The sequence below is a fragment of the Antennarius striatus genome, chromosome 8 (genome assembly GCF_040054535.1).
Source record: "Antennarius striatus isolate MH-2024 chromosome 8, ASM4005453v1, whole genome shotgun sequence".
NCBI lineage: Eukaryota > Metazoa > Chordata > Actinopteri > Lophiiformes > Antennariidae > Antennarius > Antennarius striatus.
The window spans coordinates 20,195,087-20,216,659 of NC_090783.1; the positions used below are offsets into that span (position 1 = coordinate 20,195,087).

The following is a 21,573-nucleotide window of genomic DNA, read 5'->3' on the forward strand; positions in this document are numbered from 1 at the left end:
CCAGACATGGCGGACACTATCCAGTGAGGGTCTCTAGGCAAGACCCTTAATGCTATACCAGCCTACCTCAAACATGAGTGAACACAATAAAGACAGAGTCATACCGGCTCGGACTTCGCCCGGGTTAACAAGGTCCGCGTCAGATGCTAGGGAACCAGGGCAATCTGATGAGAAATGGGCTACTGGAACAAGACACACATGGACAAGGGCGGAGAATACGGAGTTGTTGGAATGCTACTACACTACTAATCCCAGAGAGAGGGGATATATGGGGCGGATGTTGGACCAATGGATGCTTCAAAACCCACAATCAAGGCTAACAAAGAAACAGCTGTTAGCCCAGTGTTCCAACATCCGTAACCGAAAACTGCTGTCACAACTAGAGATCAATGGAATACAACAACAATGCTACGGCAAGGGGGAGCCAGGATGCCAGGTCAGCGGGGGGATTTCACCCCCCCACAATCCGAGATTGGGTACCAAGCCCCAAGAGACATACACAGCCTCAATCCAAGAGCTGCTGACCTGAGAAGGAAGATCGTGACCCAAATGGAAACCTGGAGCCTCCGACAAATACCGCAGCCAAGTTGTCAAGTACCTTCAGAAGATCTGCTAGAAGATGTGAATGCTGCAATAAGAACCATCCCCACAGGGAACATAACTGAGACCAACAAGCTGATCCACGGTACAGCAACAGTAATCCTCGAGATGCTGGGATAAAAGATCAACACAGGGCATAACAAACAATACCCTCCATGGAAGAGACAGAGGCCAAGATAAAGGCGACACGGAGAGAAGTCATCCAGCTAGCCGAGCTACAGAAGGGGAACATGGTGAATAAAGGGGTACCCAGGAATTACAGCAAGCTCTCCATACCTGAAGCACTCGAAACTGCCAAACAGAGACTAACAGCTCTGGCTACCCGACTGAAGAGATACACCAAGGAGATAGAGGCCAGGAGAATAAACAAGACCTTCTCCACTCAACCAGCAAAGGTGTACTCTCAGTGGCAGGGAAATAGCATCTGGCCAGACCCACCAAGAGCTGAGGTGGAGAAATACTGGAAGGGCATATGGGAAAGAGAAACATCACACAACACCGATGCTCAGTGGCTAGTGGACCTGAGGACTGACCACAGCTGCCTCCCAGAACAAGAACCAGTAACCATCTCAATGGCAGACATCCAAGAAAGAGTGTCAAGGATGAAGAGTTGGTCAGCACCGGGCCCGGATATGATCCATACATACTGGCTAAAGAAGCTGACAGCACTCCATGACCGTTTAGCAGCACAGATGAACCAGCTGCTAAGGGATGGGATGCACCCAGAATGGTTGACTGAAGGCAGGACAGTCCTGATCATGAAAGACGCACAGATGTAATCTACCCCATCCAACTACCGGTCAATAACCTGTCTCAGTACTACATGGAAGCTCCTGTCAGGCATCATGGCGGCTAACATGAGTAGGCACATGGATCAATATATGAGCGGGGCAGAGAACGGAGCTGGTAGTAACACCAGGGGAGCCAAGCACCAGCTACTGGTGGACAGAGCAGTACACAGAGACTGTAAGAATAGGCAGACCAACTTGTGCACCGCCTGGATTGACTACCAGAAAGCCTACGACTCAATGCCACACACGTGGATACTGGAATGTCTGGAACTGTATAAGATCAACAGGACACTAAGAGCCTTCATCAAGAACTCAATGGGGAAGTGGAAGACAACCCTGGAGACTAACTCCAAGCCAATTGCCCAAGTTAACATCAAGTGCAGCATATACCAAGGGGATGCACTATCACCACTGCTGTTCTACATAGGCCTGAACCCCCTCAGTCACATCATCACAAAGAGTGGCTACGGATACCGATTCCGAAGTGGGACAACAATCAACCATCTCCTCTACATGGATGACATCAAGATGTATGCCAGGAATGAGTGAGAAATTGACTCACTGATCCACACCACCAGGATCTACAGCGACGACATAGGGATGTCATTCGGATTTAATTTAATTTAATTTAATATACTGTTTTGATCCCCGAAGGGAAATTAAAAATGCACACTCTAGCCGATCTTGAAATCATAGGACGACCCGCTCTACCGCCTGCTTTACCACTGAGCCACTGCCGCCCCTAGACAAATGTGGCCGGATGGCATCAAGAAGAGGCAAGATGATCAGAACTGAAGGGGTTGACCTACCAGGGGGCAGGATAGAAGACATCAAGGACAGCTACAAATACCTTGGAATCCCACAGGCTAATGGCAACCATGAGGAGGCCGCAAGGAAGTCATCCACAGCCAAATACCTCCAGAGAGTAAGGCAAGTCCTGAGAAGTCAGCTGAATGGCAAGAACAAGGTCTGAGCCATTAACATGTATGCACTGCCGGTCATCAGATACCCTGCTGGGATCATAAGCTGGCCAAAGGAGGAGATAGAAGCCACAGACATCAAGACGAGAAAGCTCCTCACCATGCATGGAGGGTTTCACCCCAAGTCCAGCATCCTGAGGCTGTACACTAAGCGGAAAGAGGGAGGGAGAGGACTAGTGAGCATCAGGGCCACTGTCCAGGATGAGACATCAAAAATCCAAGAGTATATCAGGAAGATGGCCCCAACAGATGAACTGCTCACTGAATGCCTTAGACAGCAGAAACCTGAGGAGGAAGAGGAGGAGGAGGAGACACATGGAGGGACAAGCCCCTACATGGCATGTACCACCGTCAGATAGAGGAAGTGGCTGATATCAAGAAGACCTACCAATGGCTGAATAAAGCTGGACTGACAGACAGCACAGAGGCACTGATCATGGCAGCACAAGAACAGGCCCTAAGTACAAGGGCAATAGAGGCCAATATCTACCACAGTAGATCTGACCCAAGGTGCAGGCTATGTAAAGAAGCCCCAGAGTCAGTCCAGCATGTGGTAGCAGGGTGTAAGATGCTTGCCAGCTCAGCATACATGGAAAGGCACAACCAAGTAGCTGTGATAGTGTACAGGAACATCTGTACCCAGTACAGACTACAGGTACCCAAATCCCAATGGGACATACCACTGAAGGTGGTTGAGAATGACAAGGCTAAGATCCTGTGGGACTTCAGCTTCCAGACTGACAAACAGCTGCTGGCTAACAAACCGGACATAGTGGTGATGGACAAAGAGCAGAAGAGAGCAGTGGTGATAGATGTGGCGATTCCAGCTGACACCAACATCAGGAAGAAGGAACACAAAAAGATTGAGAAGTATCAAGGGTTGAAAGAACAGCTGGAACAGATGTGGAAGGTCAAGGTTAATGTGGTCCCTGTGGTAGTAGGAACACTTGGGGCAGTGACCCCCAAACTGGAAGAGTGGCTTCAGCAGATTTCTGGAACAACATCTGAAGCCTCAGTCCAGAAGAGCGCAGTCCTAGGAACAGCTAAGATACTGCGCAGAACCCTCAGACTCCCAGGCCTCTGGTAGAGGACCCGAGCTTGAGGATGACACACAGATACAACCCCACAAGGGTGAGAGGGACTTTATATATATATATATATATATATATATATATATATATATATATATATATATATATATAATATATATTATATATATATTATACACAATCCTGAGAAAGACACAAACCAGTGAGAATATACTGTGATGTCCTTCCATCTATCCATCCATTTACTTCCGCTTCATCCGCCACAGCGGGTCACAGGGAGCTGGAGCCTATCCCAGCTGGCATAGGGAGTGAGGTGGGGGACACTCCGGTCACGACGCCAGTGCACCGCGGAGCCACATACAAGGACAGATAACCACGCACACACACTCACTCGTAAGGGCAATTTTTGGACTGGCCAATTAACCTGAAGTGCATGCTTTTGGAGGTGGGAGGAAGCCGAAGAACCCAGAGAGAACCCACGCAGACACGGGGAGAGCATGCAAACTCCGCACGGAGGGGGACTCGAACCCGGACCCATCATGTTGTACAGCGACAGCGCTACCCACTGTGCCACTGTGCTGCCCTACTGTGATGTCCTTGCCAGTGGAAAATATCACATCATTATGTTGAGACATTTACAGATTTTTTTTTTTTTTAAAAACATGGGAATGGGCTTTAATTAAATAGAAAATAACATTAATAATGACACATTAATTTATAAATAAATTCACAATGAAAATTATATCTTAATCTATCACAGCATTTGCGAGGAAAACCATTTTGAATAAATATACAATGTTCTACAATTTTACTCATTCAAAGGGAGGAGTGACGTAATCATGGTCATCAATTTTATCACAATAGCCCGTTACATCATAATACATCAATTTAATGTACATGTTACACCTGTGGAAACAGTAGCCAAGTTGCAAAGACGTGTATAGTGAATGTGTAGGCAAACAGTCGATATGGACACAGGCATGCACATGTAAACACTGTTTCACATTTCTGCTTGAAACCTTTGACTTCACTGAAACAATAAACTACTATCAGTTTGTTGCAGACATCTCATTTCATTTCAAAATCTCACAACATTTATGATTGTTTAATGATCATGACTCAAAACAAAAGCATTGACAAAAACATCATTATTAAATTTAAATGAATGAATTGCAGTTTGGCATTTTAGTCCCCATTTGGAGATAGCACATGGCAGAACAGTATCAGGGGGGAAAAAAGGGGAGGGGGTTGCAAACAGGTTTACAATTCCATAAATAAACTGATTTGAAATAATTACATCAGTACTTTTAGTGCACACTAGTGGGGTATTTTTTAAAGGTTTTTGTCAATCTAATTTAACAAGGTACATAATACTAATAGCAGAGAAGGTTTCAGTGCTGTTCTGTCTTCAGAACTGAGTAAAAATATACCAAAAAATTTCAGCAGTTGGAATGTCTTATCTGTGATTAACTGGCTATTTTTTGCTCATTGTTTAGCTATCACTACTTAAACATGGCACAGTGCTGCCACCCAGTGGCATCAAGTGGCAGGATGCTCTGATTTAAATATGACAGTCTGGCTATAAAATCAGACAGAATTGACTAAGTCTTTGTGTCAACAATACAACTACAATTTAAACATGAACAAATAACTTGCAGGCTTCCTGTCTTTTTCTTTGAGTCAGAAAATAATTTGAGAAGAAAATGTACTTATATCAGGCCAGCACGGTTACACAATGGATACCCCTTGCCTGACAGCAAGATGGTTCCGCGTTTGATTCCTTTCTGTACGGAGTTTGTATGTTCTCCGCATGTCTGCCTGTGTTCGACGGATTTTCCCGCTTCCTCTAATCTCCAAAAATATGCAATTTTGTTGATCGCCCTAAATTGTCCATAGGTGTGAGTGTGTGCATGAGTGGTTGTTTGTCTTACATGTGGCCCTGTACTATGCTGGCAACGCATATTTCGCCTGACAACAGAGATGGACGCGACACAAGAGAGCGAGGCAAGCCCACTCGGACCTTTGGGCGGAAAGCATATTTATAAAAAGAACAAAGACGGGACTATCAACAAAAACGCACTGATTCTCCGTCAGTCTGCCCCAGGGCAGCTGTGGCTACACACGTAGCTTACCATCACCAAGTATGAATGAGGAGTGAATGAATAATGGATCCGATGTAAAGCGTATTTGAGTGTCCAGAAAAGCGCTATATAAATCCAATCCATTATTATTATTATTATTATTTGTACCTTTTGTAACAGAGAATTTTCATATGCCCAAAGCAGCTCCAGCCTTACGTATCATTTAAATGCAAAACATGTCAAGGACAGTTATTTGTTGTCAGTTCCTGTAAAGTTAGCTTAGGAAAAGCCTGTTGCCATCTTGCTATTGATGTTGCCTTATTTAGAGGCATGTTATACTACTCATTTTGAATTGCTGTATTGAGTCAGCTTTAGTATTCATTTTGATTGAGTCTGCTTATGTGCCTATTTGAGACTCAGCCTTATTTTATTTCTGAATTTTATTTATTCCATTTAACTATTCGTATTGCGTTTTTGAGAAATGCACCTGGCCTTGTTGGTTTTCTGATGTGCTTGGCCTTTTTTCTTTTGAATTTCATTTATAAAGCACACTTAACCAATAAAAATGTGGATTTCAAATCTTCTCTTCTTGGTGCATTCTATTGATTAGTCATTCACTACAATTTTGTAATGTCCTAGAATTCAAATTCTTTATTCGGGGGCCTTTAGCATGTATGAGATTAAAATGTGATTAATTAGATTAATTAATTACATAATCCTGTAATTAGATTAATTTTTTGAATCGCCTGACAGCACTAATATATACATACTGTATACAGAAATATACGCACACACATTTGTGAGTGTGTGTGTATGCACTTTACTTCTGTCACTAATAGAATCACAGTATCTGCATGTGACTGTGGACTGATTACACACAGCCACATTTTGCAGTTTTCTTTCACACATTGAAATTGAAAAATCAAACAGGGCAGGAGAGCATTAGGGACAACAGGCTTGTTTTGTTTGTGAAGTTTAGTCTAGGAGTGGATAGGAATTTGTAAAATGTCTCTTTCATCCTCCTGACAGTGGAGCCACAGGGATTCTTTCTCCACGTGAGCAGTTGCTGCTGAGAATTTTTTTTAAAAAGCGTTTTGTACGGCCAACTGCAGAGCTGGTTGGCACAACACAATCACATAGGATTTATGATTAAATTCTTTAAAGCAAGAAATGTAATTTGTCTGAATTCATACAATAGCTGATATGTAACACTCAAACATAAAAATTGTACTCTTCACGGAATAACATGGCACTATTCTTGTAGTAATTTGGTGCATAAAATCGCAACTTTATAATGCCGCTAAGTCGCCAAATCGTTATATGACTTTGAAGTGAAACAAAATGGATTGATAAGTCTTTGTAGTCTTTGACTTTGTGTAGCAGACAAAGTTTTGAGTATTGATTCAGAAAAAAAACACACTTTTTTTAAACATAAATTAATGTTTTCCAAGCATGCAGCAATGCTGTGGCAATAATTGTAGATTCATCTGCATTAGGTTCATTGCACTGTTTTCCTCACAGAACCACATTCCTGACTGACTGACTACAGGTTGCTTTCTTGAGTGTCATTGGAAGATATGGGGTGCAGACCTCCATTCTCGTTGAGTCTCTTGGCACGAAAGGTTTCGTAGTGAATGTTATGGGTGACCTCCTTCAGATCCTGGAGGTGTGACCTGAGAATGAGAGATACAGAAACAAAACTTTGTCATTATGCAGAAGATGTATGAAGAAATCTATATAAGAGTTATAGTGTCGAAAAACACATATCATTGGGACGCATTGCCTCTGTCTCCTGCTTCCTGCTCCAACTCTCTCTACAATGGCAACAGGAAAAGGAAAAGCGGAGGAGTTTGATTCTAAAATGACTAAAGGACAGGGAAAACTGGAGGAGTTTGATGAAATAAAGGCTTCTCTAGTTATAATAGAGAAGTCAAAGAATGAGTTGCTGGAAGATTTAAGGAAGGACTCGGAAGAAGTGAAGCAGCTGCAGATATATATGGAAGAGAAAGACAGGCACAATTGTTACTTTGGAACTGAAAATGGACGATTTGGAAGAAAACGCTAACATTGATGGTGTGATCATCACCGACATCAAAACCAAGCCACACATGAATGTCCATGCTTTATTATGGACATATTATTATGGACATATTAGGGACTACACAGAACACTTGAAAAACCATTCAACCCATCGCATTGTCAGAAACATGGATGAATGAAGACAAAGACATGAATTTCTGCTTGGAAAGTTAACATTAAGTTTAGACTTTACAGAGCATATAATATAATATAACGGAATGAGAAACTGTTTAAGTGTCTGCGACAAACTGGTTAATTCTTTGATAAACACTGTCTATCTGCTGATGGAGGTTAATGTGATCATTATATTCTTGTTGAGAACATTGGCAAGGTCAGATGCTTGTTTTGACCAGCTATAATGTTAACAAACCTTGTCGCACCTAGGAAGAATGTAAACATGGTTAGGCTCTAGGTTATATCTGGGACAAAGCCTAATATCTGTTATGACTACACTGATAAAGGAATGGACAATTGAAACAACAATCCGCTACAATGACTGTCGAAATCCAATGAATGAATTGGTTGAAAAACATACTGTGAGGAGAAAAGTGTTTAATTTTATTTCTGGGGACGGGGACGATACAAGAAAGACGGGTTCTACCTGTCAGCCCTTTTTTAAGGTGGTGAAGTTTGTTGTAACATGTTTGAATGAATGAATGAATGAATGAATAAATAAAAACCTCTTTCAATCAAATAACAATATGTCCATACTTAAAATGCTTATTATTAGCTGATTAATCTACCAATCAGCTATTTGATAATCAGAGAATGAATGAGCAACTCTGTTAAACTGACACAGTGCTGATAATGTTTTCACCACCAGATGAATCTGGGGCATTTTCCAACTATTCTGCAATTATTTAAATCTGTAGTTTTTGTTAACATAACCCCCTAAAACCAGTTTACATTCATCACGTCACAACGTAACGAGTCTCTCTTCAGACATCACACTAATCTCACATCTTCTATCTTCCTACCGCACTGTTTTCCTCTGGTGGCCTATTCTATACTGTCAGGGCCTCCACTACTCGGGTGTTTTATACCACTGGGTATTAAGATGTCGGTTGTGAGAGATAATGAAACAGCTCAAATTTGTTCCATTCTAACTGTCCTCTCCCTTGTTTGTGTTATTGCTCTCTTTCCTTTGGTTTCCCTATTAACTCACAGAGGAGCAACACTTCTCTCTCTGGCTCATCATAGGAAATTCTAGTAAAGACTGGCAACTTAGTTTGCAAAGACGGTCGGGGATGGTCACATGCACGTGATTATTTTATTTTATTTTTTAATTGCTGCAACTATACAACGTGCATTGATTTCATAAAGAGTTGACCCACCCTTTTGTGATGAGAATACATGCAGACAAAACAAACAAACAAACGTTTATCGGTGACAACGGGGGTTGGCACAGAGGGCTACAACATGAATCAGTACAGCAGTCACTTTTGCACACCTTTGCTTAAGGTGCAAAAGGTTCAGAGCCTTGATTGTAAAATCAGTTGTCGGTGTACAGCTTTACATTGTCATCATTCTACACAGTGAAGCAGAAATTTCCAGCTGTAAATGGCGTGAAGTAAAACAGATCTGTTTCTAGCATATAAAGAAGTAAATGGCGGTTGGTTTTGTTCATTGGATCGTTTGCTGAATCTCTTCAATTTGGGCACAGAGATATTGTGACTTTTCATCATTTTCTGGTAATTCAAATAACAAATAACAAAATGATTCAATAAATCTTGAAAATGATGAGCGGATTATCCAATCATGAGAAAAATCAATATAATTTTACATTCATTTAACAATAAATTGTTTATCTGCATTAAATGTGGGATTATAATAATCAATCCAAAAGACTACTTTACCTGATCAGGAAATCTCTCAGCAAAGCAAACTCACAATGATTGGGATTTTCAACTGCAAAAAGAACAAAATCATAAATCATATTGTACGTGTCAAGTCTTTTACTCATAAATATCTCTTCAATGACAAAACAAACTGTGAATGATGATTATTAAGAAGTGTACCTTCCACGATACCCCATGGTGTCTTCCTGCCCAGAACCCGTTTGCCATTGACTTGATACTCTTTGTCACTGCCCACCACAGCAAAAGGCATCGCCTCCTGTTCACAGACACATTCATCATTGTCAAATGTAATGAAGAGCGTCACACAAGGTTAATAGAATGGGATGAAACAAATCTACAACATGACAATGTGCCCTGGCGTTTTGTTTAGAGGAAGACGTGCATGAGGGAACGATTGGGTAAAGCTGCTGACAAATGGGTTTGAAAGATCGGAAGCGCTTACTCTGATCTTGTCATTGTCGCTCTTGTCCTCCATGTCCTCATCAAACTCTTTCTGAGGATAAAATTCAATCCCACCCATCTCCAGCTCCTTCCTTACCTACAACACAAAGTCAAGAAACAAAACACATCTGAAGGATATCATCATCAATTGGGTGTGCAACACTCTGGAAAGGCCTGTCCAATATTACAATAGGGGACTGATACAAATACCAGGATTTAAGAGTTAAATACAGTATTTTCCACACTATAAGGTGCACATTAAAGCCTTTAATTTTCTCAGAAACCGACAGTGCGCCTTATATATGAAGGGTTTTAATGCAGATAGACCATTCATTAAAGGTGCGCCTCATAGTCCAGTGCGCCTTATAGTGCAGAAAATAATTACCTAAACTAATATCAGTCACAACACATCAACATAACATAATTATTTTATAAAGTTGATTATTGAGACAATACTAAAAAAAAAGCAGAGAAGCACAGAACTGATAAACGCACAGATACCATTAACTCACCCTCTGTTTGAACTCCTGTCTCTCCTCGATGGTCATTGTGTCTGCCTTGGCGATGACAGGAATAATGTTGACTGAGTGACTCAGACGCTTCATGAACTCAATGTCTAGCTGCCGAAGACTGGTGTACACAGACGAAAGAAAACAAGGAAAGTGAAATAACATGTAGTGATCAAAATCACTGAACTGAAAGTTTATGTTTGCCTGCAAGAAGATTAGCATACAGTGGCTGTAACACAAGAAAACTATTCGTTCATCCCTTACATAGCAATTTCACAGTTGTCAGCGAGAGCTGAGTGTGAGGTGTGTCTCGTGTGAAGTAGACCAACTATGATTTAGGGCTCTGCTCATCATAAATTGAGTTTTAATGGTGAAATCGACAGGACCTTTGTTCATACAGGAGAGCCCTTTCCATCAAATAAGTGATTTGCATTTTTTCAGGTCACATTTATAAATGAGAATTGGTTCTCAAACAATTTACTTGTTAAAATAAAGGTTAAAAAACTTTCAACATAATGCCTTTTAGATCAGGTATTTACAGGTGGTTTGAGGGATTACTTAACAAATCTCCAGCTGTGATGAAGTTCAACTCACGAGTGTCCAGTAGGGGAGATGAAATAGAGACAGCAGTGCACCCTGGTGTCAGGGATGCGCTTCTTTCTAGTGATGTTGACCTCTTCCTTTAGGAACTTCTCATACTGCTCATTGATGTACTTGGAGATGGGTTCCCAGCTGCAAATGACAAGACAAGTCAGCATGAGAAAAAAAAGAGACTTTGGGAGAGTTAGAGAGAGAAAGAACAGAACAAAGAAGGCTAGTTGAATGGGACCATTTTCCGTATAGTTTTTTTTTTTTTAGCTAAATATACTGCAGCGCTCCTGAACTTGCAGTATAATTTGTCATGGTGAAAAATTTAAAGTTGTTAAAGTTTTCAAATAAGGTAGCAATGATGACATTTTTGGAAGCTTTAAAACCTACCAGTTATCATTGTTGATTTGGTCTCCAAAGCCTGGTGTGTCGATGACTGTCAGCTTCATCTTCACACCGCCCTCCTCGAGGACTATGACGAAGAAAAAAGAAAAAGGACCAATCAAAACTGTTGCTTGCTATGGAAGCACAAACACGGCACCAGAAACTGAGAGGCAATACTTTAACAACATCCCGTGACACCCCTGAATTCAACATTTTACCCTGACCTACCGTACTTGCATAGGTCAAAGATCAAAGCTAGTGGAAGTGGAAGCTATAGGAAGTCACAGTAGAATGTTTGAAGAAAAAGATGAACACGTTATTATTATTACATTTGGCAAAAACTATCAGAATTTTATAGTGAAGCTTTGCTGTTCTAATTCAATTTTATTTGAGAGGTGTTGAAAAGGAAGACAAAATTGTGCTTAACAGGAAATGATTAAAGAAAAAAGCTTAAGAATTAACAATATTATAAAGTGTATCAAGATAGCCACCGGCTCTAGTCGATGTGCAGAAGTCAAAAGAGGAAGTCATGTTTTCTGAGGTTGGAGTCAGGGGATTGAGTTGGTAAGAAACTAAAGAATTGAGGCCATTTTATCTAAAAAAAAAAAAAAAAAAAGGAAAAAGAATCAAAGGTCACTGGGGGAAATGACCACACATTTCAAGGTGACTTGAGCCTGAGAGTAATAATAGTATAAAATGGAAACAAAAAAGGGGGGGAAAGGTGTCCGTTCCCTGTAGATTGTTGAGGGAGAATCTGCTACAAGCCACCAATTTCCGCAGTTATATTTTCAGAGCAAGTGAGATCAGAGAAAAGATTAGAAAACGTTGTGAGACGCCAAACTTCCCTCTGCAAAAAAAAAAAGGACATTTTGATTTGATCACTCAAAGCTGCTCTCTGGCTCGACAAACATGAGTGACAGGATACAGCTGGTTTTATTGGATTATTTTCAGAAAATTTTATATTTTGAAGGATGCTGGTGATTTTTTTGTGTTATGGGATGTTATTCCTGTCTTAGGAAATGTGTGTCAAAGACGCAAGGACACATGCTAATGAGAACACTGTTATAATATCAATGTTCTACTTTTCTTACTGGCTGGACATATTTATAGCTCTGATTCTCCAGCAGTACATACTGTGTATGTATGAAAAAATATTCTCAGCACTGAAGGCCAACAATTCTCTCCACAAAACTGTTTTATCAATAAAGAAATATAAAAATACTTGAAAATCCTCACAGTTGAATTTCTAGCAGAACATATACGTCAGCATGGCACGGAATCTGTCAGCCATCTAACGGGAATCCAACCATCCAAAGGACAATCTATACTGGACGTTAACCAAAAAGCATGTCTTATGGTATAGGTACAGAGACAAGTCATTCATTACATATCCCCACTGTAGATTACTATGTTTAACAAAATGAAACACATGACAGATGGTGCAAAACTGCGGGAAAGAAATTCATTTAAATTCTGCATGTCTAACAGTTTAAAATGCCTGACAACCCAGTATTTTTTAGAAAAGATGGATTCATTGACATTGCCTAAAAAGAGCCGTGAAATTACCCTGAATCCAGGCTGTCACCACAATCTAGTCAATATATTGTAATTACTTAAAAAAATATTTTATAAATATATATATATATATATATACACAGCGGGTACGGAAAGTATTCAGACCCCTTTAAATTTCTCACTCTTTGTTTCATTACAGCCATTTGCTAAAATCAAAAAAGTTGATTTTATTTCTCATTAATATACACTCAGCACCCCATCTTGACAGAAAAAATGAGAAATGTAGAAATTTTCACAAAGTTATTAAAAAAGAAAAACTGAAATATCACATGGTCATAAGTATTCAGACCCTTTGCTGTGACACTCATATTTAACTCACATGCTGTCCATTTCTTCTGGTCCTCCTTGAGATGGTTCTACTCCTTCACTGCAGTCCAGCTGTGTTGAATTAAACTGTTTGGACTTGATTAGGAAAGGCACACCTGTCTATATAAGACCTTGCAGCTCACAATGCATGTCAAAGCAAGTGAGAATCATGAGGTCGAAGGAACTGCCCAAGGAGCTCAGGGACAGAATTGTGGCAAGGCACAGATCTGGTCAAGCTTACAAAAGAATTTCTGCAGCCCTCAAGATTCCTAAGAGCACAGTGGCCTCCATAATCCTCAAATGGAAGAAGTTTGGGACGACCAGAACTCTTCCTAGACCAGGCCGTCCAGCCAAACTGAGCAATTGTGGGAGAAGAGCCCTGGTGAGAGAGGTAAAGAAGAACCCAAAGATCACTGTGGCTGAGCTCCAGAGATGCAGTAGGGAGATGGGAGAAAGTTCCACAAAGTCAACTATCACTGCGGCCCTCCAGTCAGTGCTTTATGGCAGAGTGGCCCGATGGAAGCCTCTCCTCAGTGTAAGACATATGAAAGCCATAGAGTTTGCCAAAAAACACCTGAAAAACACCTGAAGACTCCCAGACTATGATAAACAAGATTCTCTGATCTGATGAGACAAAGATTGAACTTTTTGGCATTAATTCTAAGCTGTATGTGTGGAGAAAACCAGGCACTGCTCATCACCTGCCCAATACAATCCCAACAGTGAAACATGGTGGTGGCAGCATCATGCTATGGGGGTGTTTTTCAGCTGCAGGGACAGGACGACTGGTTGCAATTGAAGGAAAGATGAATGCAGCCAAGTACAGAGATATCCTGGAAGAAAACCTCTTCTGGAGTGCTCAGGACCTCAGACTGGGCAGAAGGTTTACCTTCCAGCAAGACAATGACCCGACGCACAAAGCTAAAATAACAAAGGAGTGGCTTCGTAACAACTCTGCGACCATTCTTGACTGGCCCAGCCGGAGCCCTGACCTAAACCCAATTGAGCATCTCTGGAGAGACCTGAAAATGGCTGTCCACCAACATTCACCATCCAACCTGATGGAACTGGAGAGGATCTGCAAGGAAGAATGGCAGAGGATCCCCAAATCCAGGTGTGAAAAACGTGTTGCATCATTCCCAAGAAGACTCAAGGCTGTACCGGATCAAAAGGGTGCCATCACCATGTGACATTTCAGTTTTTCTTTTTTAATAAATTTGCAAAAATTTCTACATTTCTGTTTTTCTGTCAAGATGGGGTGCTGAGTGTACATTACTGAGAAATAAAATGCACTTTTTTGATTTTAGCCAATGGCTGCAATGAAACAAAGAGAAATTTAAAGGGGTCTGAATACTTTCCGTACCCACTGTAATATATATATATATATATATATATATATGAACTGAACCACATAAACACAAATTAGCCTATTTCTCATTTTATTTTGATATCGTGCATAAATAATATATTGCCATGTATTTTAACATGTTTCAAAACAGAAGATTTTAATTGACGGTCACAACACTAATTTTCCTTCCACACTTACCATGAGACACCGCTTTGACATCTACAGTTTTGGGGATCTTCTCATCACGGGCCCAACCTGCGCTTCTCCTGCTCACCTGGGACTTGAATAGTGTGTTCACCAACGTTGACTTTCCAAGACCACTGTTACCTGACATAAGACGGACGGGGGTAAAATGTGACAAAGAATTCCAAAGAGAAAATGTCTGTAAAACAGTTCTTTTGACAGCCATACTCGGAAATTCATCTTCATCCACAGACACTTACCAACAACCATGATATTGAAGTCAAAGCCTGTTTTCATGGTCTTCTTCCTCATCTGCTCAATGATGGTGTCAATACCAATGTACCCCAACAAAGTGGATCCACCACCGGAGCCGAGTGAGCCCCCATGACCATGGCTATGACCATGACCTCCATTGTGTGCAGCAGTGTGACCCTGACTCACACTATGAGCACTAATGTGCATTGAGCCGTGAGTCCCGATGGGTACTGGGATGCCACTTGGAGGATGAGCTGAAACGCCGCCCCCTCCAATCATTCCAGAGCCTTGGGGTGGGAAGGGGCTGGAGGGCGAAGCAGCACCCACATTTGGAGGTTTGGCAGGGATTGCCGGTTTGGGTCTCACTTCTGGAGGAACTACGTCTGACATGTCTACAGAAGATGAGAGTAGAGAGATTAAAAAAATAATCTTTTTTTAGTTCACAGAAAACGCTGGTACCTCACTAGGAAGTAGGCCAGTAGAACCGTCTGAGGGCTCCTCCACTTTTAAATTACCCTAGAGTGAAAATGTGTTAAAGGGATGGTTTGCTCCAAATCTCCTAATATATCCTTTTCATGCACATTCGAACATGTAGCTAGTTACAGTATTGCTTTAAGATGTTCCTCTCAGATGATGATCTTATTAAGCAAAATGGGCTTATCCCATATATTCAAATGAGAAGAAAAAAAAAACAATTCCAACATCAGAGTGAGTAATCTCTGTAATGTCTATGTATGTCAACGCTGCATCTGAAAAGTTAAGTTGTATTTGTTCAGAATGGCTTTAAAAAAAAACCAAAAAAAACATCTCATGACCCCGTTGAAGTCAAAATCACTTGAAAGTTATGAGTGTGTTACCCAGAATAAGCAACAGCACACCAACAACAGCAAGAAACACACGGTTTGAGCGTCAGTCCCTGTTAGGGATGTTTGGACCCAGACAGCCACCTGTTCTGAACCCCATAGAGAATACATGGGCACATAACTCTGGCCGTGCAGTCAGACATAAATGGACCATCACTAACGCCGCTGACAGTAAAAGGCTTTCAGACAGCTTCCTGAAGTCAAAAGTGTTTTCTGAAGACAAACAAGAGCAAAGCTATCAGATTCTAAAACACATCCTGTGCAGACAATGCAATAGTGTTTAACACTACTAAAATATACAATAATGTTCTGTTTTGTTGACCAATTTAATGCAGGTACGTTGTTTTGTTTTTTTTGCTTTTTAACCTTATCCACCAGGAGGCTTAGCCCAGATGTTGCCAGCCCTGAGCCCACCAGAGGCTGCAGATGGAGCAGCCCACTGTCCCCACGGATGATGCAGGTCACGGAGGCCGTGGATGTCACTGTGATTCACTCCAGTCATGCAGCCCCTCTCTGGCTGCACCATCCTTTCTGATTGCATTAGCAGCAGCACATCCACATATGTTCCAGTCCCCTAGTGTTGTTCCAGTCCCCAATACTAAGGGGACTGGACCATTTGCTGATAAGACTCTGTTGACGTGAAAGCTACGACCTGTTTCCTTAGTGGGGAAAATAAATACTTTTTTTTTTACCACTTAAATTCACTTGATCGTCGCAATTCATGGCTTGATCTTTAAATGAATCTGTTTGAACAGAATACACAAAGGTGAGCCCCATCGCATCCCATTGTCTCGTTTCCATTCATGCCGGATCACATCCCTCGGGGCTAGCGGCGCGTTAGCTGCTAGCATCGTCCCGTGGCTCCATAATCAAACACACTCACCGATTTCCGTTCAATTGATCAGCAAATCAGCGCGTGGAAAAAAACAGCAGGACAGTCTGATGAGCCGCTGACCGAGAGTGGCCGAGATAATTCCACGGATGATGTGACGAGAACGGGGTTTGTCACGTGATCGGTCGGCGTGCCTCTCCTCTTCTTCTTCCCTTTGGCCCCGAGCACCCCGCCCCCCCCCCTTACCGTTACTAGGGCGACAGAAAGAGGAGGGTGGAGATGCAGTACGCATGCGTATTATCACTACCCCACATTTTGGTGGCGTCAGCATCAAGTTGGATGATAAAGACTGTTTTTTAGGGAATATTGTAAATACGTCATAGTTACACAAAACAGGCCAAGTCTGATTGGAATCTGATGCTCAGAAGTGTAAAATGTTATACTTTCATGTTTTAATACGTTTGGAGAAGTAGACAAGAACCCAACCACTAGTCTCTGGAGGTAGACCGGGAGTCAGAGCCTTCACCTTTTAGTCCTCTCTTACGGAACTATCTATAAATCTCCAGAACACAAGTGTTATCTTTCTTTTTCTTTTCATAGGAGGCTCAGAACGTGTCATCATTCATTCATCTCCTTGTAAGAACCTTAGAAACTTCAGAAAAAGATCTTAAGTAGGGCTCATTGGTACTATAATTAATAATAACCATATTCTATTGTTCTATTATTATTATTATTATTATTATTGTCATTATTATTATCATCATTATTATTATTTTATCATTATTAATAGTAGTAGTAGTGTAGTAGTAGTAGTAGTAGTAGTAGTAGTAGTAGCAGTAGTAGTAGTAGCAGTAGCAGTAGTAGCAGCAGTAGTAGTAGTAGTAGTAGTAGTAGTAGTGTTATTGTTGTTGTTGATTTTAGCTATTATCTGCTGTTTTGTTTTGCACTGGTGTCTTTAAGTGAAATTATTTTCAAGTTACAGAGGAGGACATCCACTGCATTGCAGTACTCACACTTGAGTTGTTCCCCTTTTATTCTGCCTTTCCTTTCCTTCCTGCATGTTTTTGTTGTGTTTGTGTGCCTCGGCTGAGTGCTGTGTTGATGGGTCCCCATGGACATGTCACTTTGACAGCAGTCTGCTAGCCAGCACAGTTATGCCTCTGTTGAACATATCTGCTACTCTGCTGATAAGGAGTGATGTTTTGAAACCCTCTGCTATCCTCTCTGAGCACCCACTCAGCCAAGTTCCCGCCCCCCTTGGACAGAGAAAAAATATTTAATTCTAAATACCTTTAAAGAAACAGGAAATGAAGGAGTCCCTATCATGCATACATGTATGCAGGGAATTTGCACAGTTTAACCCTCCATATGTTTTGGATGTGTCTGTACTTACCCACATACACTGAATCTGGGCAGTACATGGTGACGTAATAGGGGTCTTCTGATTCGTCTGTGATGAATGCTCTGCCTGCTGGAGAGTAATTTGGCTGATGTGGTGCAGAGGAGTCTGTTTTTGTCATGTCTGGTATGCGGTACACTCCATGCTGGCGCTTGGCTGGCAGGTCAAAGACCCCTTTTGAACTGGTGCTGAAATTCTCTGTAATGAATGGACAGTTTACTCCTACTGAGGGATATTTTGTCAACTTTGTGGCCACTCCTGGATGATCAAGTGGTGCAACAATCTGCATTTCATTGAGTCCCGTGTCACTGACGTTGCCGATATTGGGGTTTCTATCTTTCCCGGGACCCTCCTCATGATCTAACAGATGTTTGTATGATATACCAGATCTTGAATTGGTAACTTTTGATTTGGTGCCCTCAAAAGAATCAAATACCTCCTGTGTGTGTGGCATCTCGAGACATGCCTTAAATTGATTTAGTCTGTGCATAGATTGAGGAACTTCCATTTTCAGATCAATGTCTTTTGACAGGCTGTTGTAATCCATTAGAGCCCAGCTGGGGTGACTTAATGCACCCATCATATCCATTTGGCTGGTTTCACTCTGTGCCTTTGACCAGAATCTGTGTTTCTGAGGAGACTTAACATTTGGAGATGCTCTGGTTTGCTGAGATATTTTTGATAAAGGTCCAGTGATTGTCCTTACGTTGGTTTCCTGCTGAGGTCTTCTGAGACCAGAGCCTGATAGAAATGTTGTATCCGCTTTTGCCTCATTGTTGAAACTAAATTGTCTCCTTCTGCTCTCAATGTTGGGAGAAATTCTAATTGCTGCACTTCTTTCAGAAAACGTTCGTTCGGGTAATTGGTCTTTGGACGCAAATCCTGCAAGTCTATTCAGAGAATACTCTGCACGTTTCTTGTGAAGGCTGAGACTTGACTGATTAGTCGGTTCCTCAAATGCTGACTGAGATTCCTTCTGAAGAGTTTTGATCCCTTCACAGTCTGGGAGAGATGTCTGTATACCTGTAGCTCCACTGTTCAGAAACCCCTTTTGTTGTTTGAGGAATGAATTGGGTTTTGGAATTGAACTGGCATTCATATTTCGAGGGGGAAGCCTTGGCTTTGCAATGCATTCACTTTTACTTGAACCAACTGTTCCTTGTGACAAAGAAGAACTCTGAGATGTAGCTAGCTGTCTGTGGGACTCAGAATAAGTTTGATGTTGAGACTCTTTGGGATATTTGCTTCCAGGTGTAGAATGAGTGAAATGAATTAAAGTTTCTTGATCAAGAACATGGTATTTGGCCTCATTTGAAGATCTCTGACTGCTGGATTCAGGCTCTGTTGCAGTGTTTGATATGGAAATTGACCGAGCGCATCTTTCTTTTGCAACAGGAGATGGCTGCTTTCCTTCAGGGTTGTCAAAACGCATTTCTCTGCAAAGCGAAGTTGGAGATGGACTCCGTCTCAGTGTTGGGACAGTTAGAGTTGGAGATACACGTGGTTGAGTCTGGTGCGGTAACGGAGAAGGATCATTCAACTGTGAGGTGGGCGAAGAAATAGATGAACCTGGCCTTGGTTTCAGAGGATTAGTGGGGGAGGACTTGGGATTTGGAACACAAAAAATGGATATCCTTGGCTTTGTGGAAAGAGTTGGAGAGCAACATGTTGTTCGTTTGGTTCTTGGTAGGGTTGAAGCCTTTTCTCCAAGGTTCTGCTGACTTGATTTACTCCAAGAGGACTGACTGGATGTCTTAGTGGAACAAACTGTAACAAATGATCTGGAACTGGAAAGACAGTAGAAAAAATAATAACTGCTAAATGAATACAATATAACGCTTATAAACCAAAATGGGAATATAGACTCTGGCTTAATTACCTATTGATGTCAATCTGTCTTGAGTTGTGTTTTTCATAGATAAGTCCCTTATCATCAAATGATGGGATCTGAATACGGGTTTTTTTGACAAGAGGAGATGAGAGGGAAAGAAGAGGTGACGAGCAGCCAGATGAGTGTTCCTCTGTCCGAACGGTGGTTTCAGATACTTGAGGATTCAAAGGGACAAGACTGTCAGAAACATTCATTCTGAAAATAAAGACCAGAATGAACCGTAACAAGTACACAAATATCTGCCAAATGTCCAGTAAAAGTACTCAATAAATACAAAAATGACCCCAATGACTGGTGTATTGTTGCATTTATTATATTATATTATATTATATTATATTATATTATATTATATTATATTATATTATATTATATCATATCATATCATATTATATTATATTATATTATATTATATTATATTATATTATATTATATTATATTATATTATATTATATTCATGACTTATACAAGTTATACCCAGCCTTTCACTTGTATGTAACTGAAGTAGGCTGCTGCAGACCTGTGACCCACGAGGAAAATAAGCAGCTAAGGAAGAAACGATTACAGTTTTCTCAAGTACAACAAGTGGATGGATGTTTGGATGGATGTATTTGTGTCTTACTTAATTAAATTATGACTTTGTACTTCTACTCCACTGCATTTACGTAGTGCACTATGCACTTTTGTCTCTAGAACATTTGACTGATATCTTCCATGAGTAATAAGTTTTAACATAAAATAAGTTAATATAGGTTTTTTTCTTTGCCTTCCATCCAGTGAAAACCATTAATTTCAAATAAACTGAATTATTACGCATTTATTTTATAAACTTTTTAGAAAAAACAATTTTCATAAAGCTGAAAACTGGGCATTTTGATTGTGACCTCATGATGATCTTGGCATTAAATGTATTTAAAGGCTATATTCTTCTCCAGACATTAAATATTTTCCTTTGAAATGTACAGATAAGTCAATGAAATGTAAATACTCTAGTACAGTAAAGCTTAGGCATCACAAAATGAAATCTCGAATGTTTCGATGCACTATTACTTTTGAAAACTGTAAACTGAAACCATGTGACTGCTATGAATAAATACCATCAAATCCACTAAAAAACAAATCAACAATAACAAAACATATGCTTGTTTAAGTGACCATAGAGGCAAGCAGACACTGACCTGCTGTTTGATGCTCTGTCTGCCTTGTCGACATGCTGATCGTGTGAATGCGTCAATGTGTGAGACAAAGAGTGTACGACAGTAGGAAGTACTGGCCACACAAGTGTCATTCTCTCCATTCCTTCAACACTGTAGCTGCACTGTTTCCCTCCCACACTCTTCCCTCATTTTGTTGGTTCATGGGAAGCCAACTGTGAAGTCTGAATGTCTCCTTATTTCTCTGTCTGGTTACAGTGTATTGTGTGATTGAATATGATAATGTAGAAATACTCCGTTCCAAAGCACAGCACTTAAGAAAAAGTCAAAAGTAAAAATACAAAATTAAAAAGATGTTAAAAGTTATTTGAAGTTAAACAAAAAATTCCTCTTTGGTGGAAATGTCAGC

General features: G+C 40.9%; 1 protein-coding gene across 3 annotated transcripts; it reads right to left on the reverse strand.

The window, feature by feature from the left end:
- Window positions 1-4,213: 4,213 nt before the first annotated feature.
- On the reverse strand, window positions 4,214-21,234 carry septin3 (septin 3). Of its 3 annotated transcripts, XM_068321273.1 has the most exons (12): window positions 21,189-21,234; window positions 20,002-20,167; window positions 18,117-19,909; window positions 15,034-15,420; window positions 14,789-14,917; window positions 11,368-11,449; window positions 10,984-11,121; window positions 10,393-10,510; window positions 9,882-9,977; window positions 9,599-9,695; window positions 9,437-9,488; window positions 4,214-7,174 (listed from the first exon to the last, which is right to left on the reverse strand). In XM_068321273.1, the coding sequence occupies exons 1-12, from the start codon at window positions 21,220-21,222 to the stop codon at window positions 7,045-7,047; spliced, it is 3,222 nt and encodes a 1,073-aa protein (XP_068177374.1). In that variant the 5' UTR covers window positions 21,223-21,234; the 3' UTR covers window positions 4,214-7,044. The 3 variants fall into 3 exon arrangements, with proteins under 3 accessions (XP_068177374.1, XP_068177375.1, XP_068177376.1); XM_068321274.1 differs by lacking the exons at window positions 18,117-19,909; window positions 20,002-20,167; window positions 21,189-21,234 and adding an exon at window positions 17,737-17,902; XM_068321275.1 differs by lacking the exons at window positions 18,117-19,909; window positions 20,002-20,167; window positions 21,189-21,234 and adding an exon at window positions 16,775-16,889.
- Between the last annotated feature and the right edge of the window lie 339 nt (window positions 21,235-21,573).

Bases quoted from the DNA above. Each gene is read 5' to 3' on its own strand.
- septin3 (XM_068321273.1), bottom strand. From the start codon at position 21,222: ATGTCGACAAGGCAGACAGAGCATCAAACAGCAG. The intron at 15,421-18,116 runs GTAAGTACAGAC...CATCTTCTGTAG, and splicing joins CCCAGATTCAGTGTATGTGG to ACATGTCAGACGTAGTTCCT. The intron at 7,175-9,436 runs GTAAAGTAGTCT...TCTCATTCTCAG, and splicing joins CTGAGAGATTTCCTGATCAG to GTCACACCTCCAGGATCTGA.